Genomic DNA, 13,539 nt, shown 5'->3' with positions numbered 1-13,539 from the left:
TTCGTTGCGGGTATTTCGTCTCGGAGCTTGCGCGAACGTTTTCTTCTTGAAGGATCGTCTCTCTCGTTCGCTAGAGCGGTACTCCTGGCAAGGCAGTTTGAGCAGGCGTACAATGATCTGCAAGAATTTCCTTCTGAAGTTGTTGGACGTATAAATACTCGTGGAAATACGCCTACGCGCACACCATATTCCGACGAGAGCTCGAAGCAGTCACACAGCCGCCAATCGCGTTGTTATCGCTGCGGTTCATCTCAGCACAGTGCGGCATCATTTCGCTGTCCAGCCAAAAGCAAGCGTTGTCACCATTGCGGTGTTATGGGTCACTTCCGCTCTGTTTGCAAGAAACGAGGCTCCGCTCCGGTTCGTGAGGTAGACAGCCAAAATTCTTCTAGCGAGGAAGTTTTGAGCATTCTGGCTGTGACGACGGCCGCTCGCTCCGCAGTTCACGTCACAGTTTCGATTGGTCGCACGGACATAACTTTCCTTATAGATTCTGGGTCATCTGTTTCCATTGTTACACAGGACCTTTTCAAGCAGCATTTTGGAGACCACGTACTTTTTGCCCCAACAGTTCGGTTACTAGACTATTCAAAACAGCCAATTCCGGTTCGTGGCTGTTTCTTCGCTGACGTTACGTACAAAGCTGACACAACAAGTCTTCTTTTCTATGTTGTAGAACAAGGCACCTCACTCTTGGGTATCGATGCCATCAAGGCGCTCGGTCTACAGATTGATGGGTCATCTCTTCAATGCCTTGAAACGACGCTAACGTCTAATTCTCGAAGGGAACAGCGCTCTGAGCCGACAAAAGCCGTGCAGGAAATTAACCTCCCAAAGGAATTAGTTGAAGAGTTTGGATCTCTTTTCGATCCAGGTCTTGGCCTCGTAAAAGGTTTTGTGCACCACGTCAAAACGCGATCCACAGTGCAGCCATTCCAATCAAAACTTCGGCGCCTTCCGCTCTCACTGCGACCATTGGTCTCGGAAGAGCTCCGTCGATTGGAAAATATTGACGTGATAGAGAGGGTGGAGGCATCTGAATGGGTGTCACCCATTGTGGTCGTTAAAAAGAAAGAGGGCGGTATTCGCCTCTGTGTAGATCTTAGACAAGCAAACAAAGCTGTCGTAGCTGACAGCTTTCCCCTTCCTCATACAGAAGAGCTATTGCATAGTCTAGTGGGGGCAACACATTTTTCTAAGCTAGACCTCGCATCAGCTTACCACCAGGTCATGCTTCACCCTGCGAGTCGCGATTTGACCGCATTTCTTACTCACGAAGGCCTCTTTCGTTTTAAAAGAGTGTGCTTCGGGCTGGCTTCCGCGCCCTCTGCATTTCAGAGTATGATGTCCAGAGTCCTGCAGGGATGTAAGGGCGTGCTTTTCTATATAGATGATATTATAGTCTTCGGGCGGGGCCGGCAGGAGCACATAGATAACCTTGCATCAGTACTTAGACGCATTAAAGAGGCAGGACTCAAGTTGAACAGGAAATGTATCTTCGATACGCAGGAACTTTCATTTTTGGGTCACAGGATCACAGCAAGTGGTATTGTTCCACTGGAGGAAAAGGTTGCTTCCATCAAGGATACCCCGGCACCCACCGATGCAGCCAGCCTTCGATCGTTCCTTGGACTGGTCGAATACTACTCTAGGTTCGTTCCCAACTTTGCCGAGATGGTTGAACCGATGCGTGTTCTTCTTCGAAAAGGGCAACCATTTGTTTGGTCTGGCGAGGTAAACTCCAGTTTTCGAAAGATCAAAGAGGCACTTGCGTCCAGCACAGTCCTGCGGATGTTCGATGCATCCCTTCCCGTTGTAGTTTCCACTGACGCTTCTGACTGTGGGCTTGGAGCGGTTCTCCAACAGGTGGATGGAGAGGAACTGCACACAGTCGCCTTTGCTTCTCGAGCACTTTCATCCGCAGAGAGGAGATATTCAGTAGGAGAACGTGAAGCACTTGCGTGTGTTTGGGCGTGCGAAAAGTGGCATGTCTACTTGTGGGGACGCCATTTCACATTGCTTACTGACCACCAAGCCTTGGTCGCATTGCTTTCTACCCAAGGGCCAGGAAGGCGTCCTTTGCGAATAGCACGGTGGGCTGAGCGCCTACTGCAGTACAACTATACAGTAAAGTACCGGAAGGGTTCGCAAAATCGAGTAGCAGATGCGCTTTCTCGTCTCCCGGCGTCATCTTCTCAGGAAGAAGAGACTTTACCAGATGAAACTGTATCAGTTGCCTTTGTATCTTCTTGCATTACCAGGGAAGAGTTTGAACAGGCCCAGTCGGAAGACGGCACACTGCAACAAATCAAGGCTTACATTGAATCGTCGTGGCCTACGCACAAATCCTTGCCGGGTGAGCTTCAACCTTTCTTCAAACTTCGCGATGAGCTTTCAGTGGTGGACAATTTGATTTTGCGTGGCGAACGCCTTGTGGTCCCCGCATCACTTACACCGCGGATAATTACCGCTGCTCATGAGGCCCACCCTGGAATTGTACGAACGAAAGCACGTCTGCGAGAAAAATTTTGGTGGCCAGCCATGGACAGGCAAGTCGAGCTAGCTATCCAAACATGTATTATATGTCAGGCAGCGGACAAAAGCTCGAAGGTTAGGGCTGCACCATTGAACCCGGTCCCCTTACCAAAGGAACCGTGGCTAAAGCTGGGAATGGACATTGTTGGCCCATTTGAGAGAGCGCCACACGATTGCCGATATGCAATCACGCTGGTCGACTACTTTTCTAAGTGGCCCGAGGTATATTTTTGCAACCAAGCCACAACACGCACAGTCACAAGCTTCTTGGTGTCAGTGTTCGCACGTGAAGGTTACCCAGAAGAAATCGTTTGCGATAACGGGCCACAGTTTTCATCTCGAGAGTTCCAAGCTTTTCTGCAGGATCGCGGCATCCGCTTGCGGCATTCATCCGTATACTACCCCCAAGCAAACGGTCAAGTAGAACGGTTTAACAGAGTTTTTAAAAGTTTTGTTCAAGTAGCTACACTCGAGCAGCGTCCCTTACGCCAGACGGTAACAGAATACTTGGGCGTTTACCGTTGCACGCCACATGCCACAACTGCTGTTGCCCCAGCACTTCTCCTGCATGGACGTTTGCCAAGAACTCGGCTTGATGTGGTTGGGTACCCGTCAGCCATATTTTCGACTGACCCTAGTGCAGAGCTCCACCGCCTACGCGAGCGGGTGAAGCAAAAGCAACAATCCAGTAAACTCTACACAGACGCTCGCAGGGCCGCAAGGGAAACCAAAGTGGATGTGGTGACCTTGTACGGGTACGAAGACCTACAACTGCATTTAAAGGTGACTTCGCTTTTAGCAGCCCAAGGAAAGTGATAAGAAAGCAGGGGCAATCGTCTTTTCACCTTGATGATGGAAAAACGTGGAACGCTTCAAAATTGTCGAGGATGCCACAAGCTTCTGCATCCCTTTGTGGGTGGGGTGAAAGGAATGGTACAAATGATACCGCTACGGAAAGCAGCTCACCGCCTACCATGGACGGACCCGTTTCAGAAGCGCCAACCGGGTCTTCAGCTGTGGCTGCTGCTAAGCAGCAACCTATGCCACCAGTGACCTGCTGTGAACCGGAAGAGACTTCGCCTGCAGCCAGTGGGTTCTCTGAAGCATCGGGACCACAGCGTAGGGTACAGCCACCAAGGAACAGGCGACCCCCAGACCGCTATGGACACTGAGTGCAGAAGGACTCGTGCTGCAGTGAACATGAATTTGTCACTCTCCGCACGAATGTTGTTGAGTTTGAAAGATGTGGACATTATTGAAGTGTATCTTGTTTTGTTTGTTTGTTTTGTTTTCTATATACTTTTGTATTATGTGCTAGGACAAGCACGTTGTCATTATTGTAAATATAATTCTGTACACGAGCACTAACGTACTACCACTACTAAATTACTAACCAATGTAGCCGTTTTTATAAGGAAGGGAATATGTTGTATATTTGGTTTCGGTTTGAGTTTGTGATCACCGGCCGCCAGAGGCACCAGTGTCGCTCTGTGTATATAAGTGACTGCATGTTGAAATAAAGGGGATTTTCTTGGTTGCTTGGCAGTCCGTGTACATCTGCGGCACACGCCGCTACAACAATAATCTTGTCTTCCGGGTGTTGTCTGGAGAAGCCAAAGAAGTGGATGCAGAAACTTGTGCCACGTGGCGAAGCGGTGCTCTGCAGCAGTACTTAGAAAGCTACTCGGCACATGATATATTCAATGCTGATGAGACGGCTTTGTTTTATAAGCTCCAGCCCGACAGAACAGTAACATTTAAAGGGGACAGCTGCGCTGGCGGCAAGCGAAGCAAAGAGCGGATTACTGTTCTGGTCGCCGCTAATATGACCGGGACGGAGAAGGTCCCTCTTTTTGTTGTCGGCAAGGCACATAAGCCTAGATGTTTCAAGAACATTAGGACGCTGCCGACGGAATACTCCGCCAACAGCAAGGCGTGGATGACGGGCGAATTGTTTAAAAAATGGCTCTTGAAATTCGATCGGAGGATGGAGCTAGGGAAGCGTCAAGTTCTCCTCATTGTGGATAACTGCTCGGCACACAAAGTCGACGCCGAGCTGAAAGCCACAAGGCTCGTCTTTTTGCCCGCCAACATGACTGCGGCCTTGCAGCCGATGGATCAGGGGGTGATCAGAAACATCAAATGTTTCTATAGGCGCCACATGATCGAGCGCATGACTTTGTGCACTGGAAACCAGAAGACCAGCACCATCACATTGCTCACAGCAATGCACATGTTGGTGCGTGCATGGGAGCAGGTCACGCCGTCCACAATTGCAAACTGCTTCCACCACTGTGGCTTTGCTGCCGGAAGTATGAAAGAAAGTGGCGACGATGGGAGTCCGGAGCCTCTGCCTGCGGCTGTGCTGCAGGACGTCAGTTTTGATGATTACGTTGGAGTAGACAGCGATGCAGCAGTGTGCGGTGCCCTAAGTGATGAGGACATTGTCGCTGAAATTGATGGGGCGCAGTCTGTCCCAGAAGAGGCAGAAGACGAGGACGACGACGAGGAGCAAGAGCCCGTGCGTCCATCCACGGCAGAAGTTATGGGAGCGCTGAATGTCTCGCGCCTTTTCTTCATCTTTGAAGAGGGGGAAGAAGACTCCCTGCGTCGCATTCGCATGCTAGAAGACCGAGTGAGTACGGTAGCCCTCAGAGAGAAGAAGCAGAAGATGATAACAGACTTTTTTGCTAAATAAATGTTTTTCGTGCCCTCCGGGCATCAAACGCCTTCATTTTTGCTCACTTTCATTAGTTCGAATTTTGGTTAATTCGAACTGGCCTGGCGGCCCCGTGGAATTTGAATTAACGAGCTTTTACTGTATCTATAATAATATAATTGATATCATGCTGCATTTGCCTTTGTAGCGTATACACCAAAAAGCTACACTGTCCTCGGCGATTGTGGTGGTGGTCTCCATGGGAGCAGTGCAAGTCGTCTGCCATCTGCAAATGGACTCCTGTGAAGCAAGCCCAGGCTGCTGGCTGTTGCGTTCGCTGCTACACGCAAGGCGTGACATATGGTCACGTGATAAAATCACGGAGGCACTGACTGGCCAGTCTTTCATGAGGTGGAGTGTGCAGGAGTGCGCAGTTACCTGTGCCTGCTGTTGAGAATGCGTGCAACGCGGGTTCAAGGTTGCAGAAAAATAAAATGGCAGCGATGTGAAATTTTTTATAGCTTTCTACCTGCGATCGACACAAAAGGCCCGGAAAATTGAACGAGAAAAGTTTCAGATGTCCAAAAGTTTGGTCAGTGCTATACATCTACTCTATGGGCACATGGTGCTTCCATAGCAGAATGAATAATTGGGAAGATCCAGAAAATTAGGCGTCTAAAAAAAATTGGGAGTCCAAAAAAATCGGTCTGCAACGACTGCGTGAATGGTCATTCAACCAAGTTATCAATGGCACAGGCTAAGCATCTTCTTTCATATCGTTTTTAGGTGCTACAATACCACGTCCATTCATTACGTCTGATCTCACTGCTCCCCATTACCAGCTTTTCCTTTTATCTTCGTCTATGCCAGCGTCAAGATTTGGCTACATAAGTCAGAGGCCCCATGTACAGTGAAAAGGTAATAATGTAAACGGGTTCCCACCTTGACCTGGTCGGGCTTCCCGTCGCGGCAGCATTTGGGGCACTCCCAGCTGTTGGGCAGGTCGTCGCTGACATTGCCCTGCAACCCCAGCAGGTGCGGGTTGCGCTCGGCCAGGCAGGCCGGATGCACAATCTCCCAGCACTGGGAGCACTCCATGAGCGACGAGCAAGCCTCCTGGTCCGACGGCTGTGGCGCCCCCTTTTCCCAGCCGTCCCGCCCACACAGCATGCAGCAGGCCGTGTGCGGAAGTACGGGCTGCGTACGCGCATGTCCAAATGCAATCAGCACCACATCTTGGAACTCTTGAAAAAGTGAAGAATTTTTCAAACTGTTCTATGCCAAAATGATGCACAATGTAACCATATACTCGAAGTGTCCTGCTGTCATATGAGGTTAACTGTTGAGTCACATCACCGTCCAAATGCAGATTAATACGCTGACTGAACCAACAGCTCTCCCAAATCTCCCTGCCCCTCATCAGCCCCCCCGCCCCTGTCCCACAAAGCCTTCTCTTCTTCCTTTGCAATCTACCCTGTTGCCCTAGCGAACCACTTCTGATCTGTCCGCTGCACTTGATGACCCGCACAAGCCAACCTTAATACATTTTATGTTTGCCGATCGGATCCACATTGCTTTCCTGCCTGCCATGTTACCCTATCATTCTTTTTTTTTTTCATTTTTTGTACAAAGCTTTTCAGCCTCATAGGTGAGTGCCAGCTAGGTTTAAGCCGTCATACACTTTTTATCCAGAGTACAAATAAGCCGCTGTTCAACCTTCCCACTTCAAACCAATAATGCTTACTCCCTTGACAGTTTATTCCAAGGCAAAGAATTGCAGTCACTACTTGGCCTCTGTAGATGTGCTTTCAGAGTAACACTTCCAACACCTTGCTTACTAAACTGTTTGATGCCCAGGCACATAACAGTAGGTACTGAACAAAATGCTTCAAGTACTGACAAGGAGCAAATAATAACGAGCCCAATCATTTAAACACCAAGCATTGCTTCAGTTTCGTTCAAATAATTTCACAAAAACTATCGAGCACAGCCTCTGTGCGCTAAGCGGCAGAACAAATGAGGGGGGTGGCCACTCACAGCCATGCACTGGCGGCTGATGCAGGACTGCTTCATGCGGCCGGGCCCACCAAACTTCTTCATGTCCTTGCAGAAGTGGCAGTCACCGCAGTCGGCACGCAGGCAGGCCTCGCACTTCTTGCAGCGCGTACGCCGCCGCCGGGCCCCGTTCTTGTCCTTGTCCGAGCCGCGGCCTCCCTTTGACGAACCCTTGCCCCCCAGTGGAGGGAGGCCCACACGCGGCTTGCTCTTCTTCTGCAAGGCCAGTTGAGATGTGTGTCATCAATGCATGGAAAAGAGGGTGCACAGAGGTGAATGCTAACTAATTTTGCTCCCGCATTTTCACGCTCTCAGAGAACACTACAGCTGTCAGGCAATTAGGTTTCTGCTGTTTGGCACCAGTGAAGACTACCGTATTTACTCGCATAATGATCGCACTTTTGTTTTTTAAAATACTGACGCAAATTTCGGGGTGCGATCATTACGCGGGGTAAATTTTCTACAAAAAGTTTTGAGCACCGAAAACGCAAACAAGTTGCAGGTCAGACGTCTTAGAACATATATCTCGATTACAACCAAAAATAAAAGCTGAGTAAGGCTTACCTTCGCAATAAACACGCACATTAAGCATCACATGGAGTGCACAATGCCCATTTATTTTTTTTCGTCAGTACTCTAATCAAAGTCTGAATCCTCGCCATCCTCGCTTTCACTGCCGCACGACTCATCGGAAACGGCAGTGTCGTCGATGGGAGCATCTTCACAATCCCACAGGAAGTCATCTTCCGTTCCATCCAAAGCGTTAGATATGCCTGTCTTCTTAAAACTCTTAGCCGCTACCTCGTCGGGGATACTGCTCCACCCTTCTGTGATCCACGAGCACAGCATCTCCACGGATGGCCTTCTAATCTTTCCGCTCGGCGTCAAATCATGCTGGCCCATCGCCATCCACTCAGCATAAAGTCGTCGAACGTTGTCCTTGAACGGTTTGTTCAAAGACACGTTGAGAGGCTGCAGCAGCGAAGTCAGGCCGCCAGGAATGACTGCAATGTCCGTGCGCAGCTCTTTCAGCTTGGCACGCACGCTGTCCACAAGGTGACCCCTAAAACTGTCCAAAACCAGAAGCGAGGGAAGCAGAAATGCTCCTGGTCTTTTTCCCCAAACAGTCTTGATCCAGTCGACCATCAGGTCTGCAGTCATCCACCCTTTCATCTGTGCACGTATATGGATGCCACGGGGAAAGTTTCCCTTCAGAATAGTCTTCCGTTTGAAGATCACGTATGGTGGCAGCTTCCGCCCGTCGGCCGTCACAGCAAGCATGACTGTGCATCGCTGTTTTTCTGCGCCAGACGTCTTCACAAAGACTCTCCGAGCACCCTTCTCGTTCACAGTTCTACTCCGGGGCATGTCGAACGTCAGTGGAGTTTGATCGGCGTTTCCAATTTGCGACATGAGGTAACCGCATTTTTCGCGAAGCCTAGTGACGAAGTGATGGAAGTCTATCACTTTGCTTTCATACGCGGCTGGGAGCCGCTGGCACAACGACGTCCGCCGCCTCAGGGAAAGTCCATTCCGTCGCATAAAGCAAGTCGTCCAACCGGAGCTAGCGCAGAAATCCTTTGCGGCGATTCTCAGCTTCCTGGCAGTTTTGCGCGCCTGCGTCTGTATCATTTCTAATGACACTGCACAACCATCCTTGCGCAGGTCCCTCACATATTCTAGGACCGCCTCCTCAACACGAGGGAACTTGCCCGTTTTGGGTCCACGGAAAGCCCGCCGTGTCTTGTTCGTAGCCATCAGCTTCTCGCGCTGCTTCTTCCAATAGCATATCCTCATTTCGTCCACGCCGAAATGCCTACCAGCAGCGCGGTTGCCATGCTCCAGTGCATAGTCGACAGCCTTGAGCTTGAACGCGGCGGTGTAACTGGCATACCGCCCCATGGTGAAATGGCGTAAACTCGCACAAAAACACAAAGTATGTTACGACGCTGCCGAATTGCAAAATGGCAAACGCCGCAAAGCATGGAATCATGGGAACTCCAACGTTACTAGACTAGGTTGGGAACTCGTCGGAATGCATTCGCTGCGGGATGACTGCAGATCAACCACCAGGCGGCTCCATGTTCGGGGTGCGATCATTACGCGGGGAATTTAAAAAATGGAATTTTGACCTCAAAATTCAGGGGTGCGATCATTATGCGAGTAAATACGGTAGTCTCTTTATTCCTCCTCCTCCGCCACTGTTATTTTGGTTATTCCTCAAAATGGTTAACTTTGTAGGGTCGAACGTTCCAAAGCGACTCGGACTATGGGAAACGCCGCAGCGAAGCTGGGGTTCTTTAGCGAGCACTGACGTCAGACAATATGGGACACCCTGGTTTTTGCCTCCATCGAAAAGCCGGCATCCCCTCAAGGCGAAATAGTTACGCGTTTTCTCCGTAACCATCGCCACCTTTCAAGTAATACAGGCATACACAATTACGCAGCAAACCCAGTAGCTTAGCTAAGGCGTTTAAGTGCAAGCCACTGTCGCAATGGAGGAGGAAAAAAAGAAAGAAAGAAAGCTAGGAAAGGGCGTTACGAAAAATCGTTGAAGCCAAGCACTAACAAACACCATGTACCAAGCTGGCTTTTGAGTCTGGCAGGAAAATCGTTGAAAGTCGACCACCACAACATTCGTAAATGCACGTGCTTCAATGTGGGCGATGCTGGGGAACTGAGAAACTTGGTTATACTGAGGAATTCACAGTATGGAGGTTCATTATATCCAGGTTTTTTGCTGTAAGCTGAACTCGGCAATGAAGCGAAAGAAGAATAAATAGTACGAGAAAACTGCCGTCCTTCCTAACAATACACACCTTGCTCTCTGACCAGAACAGCACTGGCTTGTCAGTGATTGCAAGCACTGGATCATCATGCTTGTGCTCTTTCACCAGGCGCTGCAAGGGAAAGATGGAAAAAACATTTACTCACGGAGTAAACACAAGAGCTTTTAAAAGGGATGTGACACACAGACACATATAGGTATCGGTGAATCCCAACACATGCAAACAGCTACGTAACACGTAACAAATCTCTTTAGAAGCCAGCTTATAAATGGACTTCATCACTGTAATTGTATTGGAACAAAGTTTAGTCTTCAGAAACACAAAGTTCAATTAAAAATAAATAAAAAAAAAAAAAGTCCTCTGAAACAGTACGGCTGGTAGCATTGCAATCAAGATGCCACCGGGTGATACAAGTAACAGATTAGGGAAAAAAAAAGAAAAAAGAACGGACAAGCACAAATATCAAACCTTGGCATCGGCGAGCAGGGCTTCCGGGTCCCTCACCAAATCAGGGACGAACTTCTTGTTAGGCGGCAGCTTTTGAAGCCAGCGTATTATCATCTGGAAAGAAACACATAGTGGTGAAGAAAGAGATTAAAAAGTGCCGGGAAAACAACCCAGCTCTACTGACCCTAATTCCGTCGACCTCTCGCCGAGTGAGGTGCACATGGTTTGCGGGAAAAGTACGGCGGCAGGGCTCCTCTGCAGAGTCCAGCGAGTCTTCGTTGGGGACAGTGGGACTGCCAGCACTGCCCCCGTTTGGCTTTGGTGACAGAGTGCTGAGGTCCAGGAAGGAGCTGCCGTCAAAGGAGCGAGTACCCATTGCCCCTTGCTGCTGTGATAAGAAAAGGCATGACAGACCATGACACTTTTTGACAGGCCCTACAACCCATGGCTGACTTTTAACTTGCCCAGCAGTTGCTAAATTATGCACTTTCTTTTTGTGTTTTCCAAGTTTGCGGCAGGCACATTGTGTCCGTTCTAACTGGGGCCTTCATTAGGATCAACTGAAGCCCAAAGTTGCTAGCGAAACAAGCTTCTTTCTTTTTTTTTTAAAATAAAGTGAAAGCCATATTAGAGGAAATTAATCTGAACACACAAAGCCTTTCTTCAAAGTTGTTCAAACTTTACTTGTAAAATTGGGAAAATGTTTAGCAACACCAGCTGGCCCGAGCACAGGGTGCAGAGACAGCTATGAGCATGACCCCTTCCGCTGGCCCGGTTTCCCTCTTCTGTGCCTCTCTGAAGGTGTGGACTACGAGGAGAGGTTTGGTTCGTTGGTATGATGGCAATGACAGTACATCACCTGGTTTGCTACAGGCTGTCTAGATAAGCAGCATGGTAGTAGAGGCAAGCGAGGACAGAAGCCAGACAAGCAAAGGTTTACACCCTTGTGTCTTGATGCTTAACCGCACCCACCCCATTTATTAGAATTGAAATGTCAGAACAGTATCTCCCCACTATCAAGAGGGACAACAGGAAAGTATGCACAAGTTACAAAAGGAGTCAGGGCAGCCATTTTCGAAAGTTGAAATTTGTAGATGACTGTACCATTTCCTTTATTACATTTGATAAATAAGATCACATAAAAAGAAGTGACAAGTACAGCATTCCATGAGTATTCTTTTTTTGTTTTGTGTGTGCTTCCACTCTCCCTCAAGCTTCAAAGTGACGTGGTCCCAACTGCCCGGCCCCAAAGCTAATATGACAACAGTTTCGACCTTACCTGGCCCTGCTGAGCACCCCTCTTGGGACCATCAATCGGGTCGCCATCTTCGTTGCAGGTGAGGTGGTTGATGCCCAGAAGGCACTGCACGTACCTCTGCAGCACATACCACAGCATCTCACGGTAGAATGGGTACCGGAACTTCACAGGCACCTGCAGCAGCACATTGAGACGTAGAAGACATGCTTTAACTTCGAGCATCACAGATTGTTTCCACATGTTAACTTGCCAAGACTCTTTGCCAAGCAATTCAGTTTACCAAGGTCAAGGGCACACCTATTAATTTGAGTTTTTCAAGAAGTTTATTATGGGGAACTTTATCAAACGCTTTGCTGAAGTCTAAAAACACTCCGTCCAATTGTCCTGATCTATCTAATACGAAACTGAAGTTATGGATAGCAGTAACCAACTGCGTAACAATAGAAAATTATTCACTCTTTGATCCAATCAATAATCAATGAAGTTTGCCAGACTGCCGAATAAGGGCAACACAAAAGAAAACAAAGAGGACAAACGCACGCACAAGAGTAAGGACTCGTTCAACTGCAAAACACATGAAGTCGAGAAATGGACAAATATTCAGCTGTCGTGTACACTGACATTATCCATAATCATGGCCCAAACAGTTGTTAGTTGTTTTTTTCTTGACACTTACCTTTTAAATCTGAATAGCCACAAAAGTTGAACAAAAAGAAATCAAATGCATCACTCATTGGATGGGCTACTACAGGCCACAGATTCCTTAGGACCTGAAAAAACACTCACGTGAGTGGCGTCCTCAATCTGGCAGATCTGCAGCTGCTTCTCAATGCCGTAGCTGTGCAAGAAGTTTCCTCCAAACACCAAGGCATCCACGGGGGTGTAGACGGCATGGATCCATCCTGCAGGTATGTCAGGGCACAATACTTGACCAGGCTGTCTCATATCTGATCTGCACTCTAAAAGCTTGAGCACAACAGCTGTGTAGCAGGCATCATTATGAAGTAGGGCTTTCAATCATGCCTTTGCTCTATAGTTATGCACAACTGACCCCTCTCAAGACAAACCATAGATGTTAAACTGCAGCCTTTCCTTAGCCGTTTTTTAACAATCCATTCCGTGTAGAAAGTTATTAAAAAATACAAAGTTAGAAAAGATTTCCGGAAAAGAAAAAAAAAATCGCAAGGGAATTTGATTACACCATGTGCCAGCAGTGCAATAACATTCAAAGTTGTTGATATCTTCAGAGAGCTTCAACGAAAATTTCTATGTAGGCAATGTCGTCAAAGGAAGATCAAGTGTTTTCAAGGAACTGAAGGCCCTGACCCAGTAATTTCAAGGACATTAAAGCAATATTGCATTCAGCTGGTTCGACAAAAACATATTTTGTCCTGAAAGAGAGAACGAATTCAAGCCTTGAATATAATAGTTTTTACGCACCTTTTTAGCCTTGCTCATTATTGCAATATATAGTGAAATCCCCATTCATGCCACAACCCGCATTTAATGACACACTGATGTGGGTCTGACAACTCTCCACTAGGGCTAATGCAAGAAACCTCGATTACACAATGCGAAATCCCACATGCCTCACACACATCACACGACAGCCAGCAGGATCCATTGGGAATGAAAGTGGTGGAGTGCTTTACTAACTTCAGGTGACCTCCATGGCATTCGAAATCGAAACTGAGGTGGAGACCTGATCAAATATTGCCACAAAGCAATTCGTGACTGCCTGCAATGAAGGTTTAGCCAACAGCCCGGATACCGCACGTGTGGCCTACTGCCATCTG

At 48.2% G+C, this 13,539-nt stretch overlaps 1 protein-coding gene across 3 annotated transcripts in view; it reads right to left on the bottom strand.

Moving 5' to 3' along the window:
- Window positions 1-13,539, bottom strand: part of Kdm2 (Lysine demethylase 2) — a 49,475-nt gene that overhangs the window by 18,733 nt on the left and 17,203 nt on the right. For 2 of the 3 annotated variants that reach the window (XM_084599069.1, XM_084599066.1), the window contains exons 9-15: window positions 12,530-12,645; window positions 11,765-11,917; window positions 10,670-10,873; window positions 10,507-10,599; window positions 10,069-10,149; window positions 7,232-7,465; window positions 6,137-6,391 (exon numbers count right to left, since the gene is read on the bottom strand). In XM_084599069.1, the coding sequence (XP_084455195.1) occupies window positions 6,137-6,391; window positions 7,232-7,465; window positions 10,069-10,149; window positions 10,507-10,599; window positions 10,670-10,873; window positions 11,765-11,917; window positions 12,530-12,645 (1,136 nt within the window). The remainder of the gene's footprint in view (window positions 1-6,136; window positions 6,392-7,231; window positions 7,466-10,068; window positions 10,150-10,506; window positions 10,600-10,669; window positions 10,874-11,764; window positions 11,918-12,529; window positions 12,646-13,539) is intronic. The other variant, XM_084599067.1, reaches the window with a different exon arrangement.

The sequence above is a fragment of the Amblyomma maculatum genome, chromosome 3 (genome assembly GCF_055883805.1).
Source record: "Amblyomma maculatum isolate TAMU_Amacu chromosome 3, ASM5588380v1, whole genome shotgun sequence".
Lineage (NCBI taxonomy): Eukaryota > Metazoa > Arthropoda > Arachnida > Ixodida > Ixodidae > Amblyomma > Amblyomma maculatum.
The sequence above is the reverse complement of the archived record's forward strand: the minus strand, read 5'-3'. Positions and strand labels throughout refer to the sequence as shown.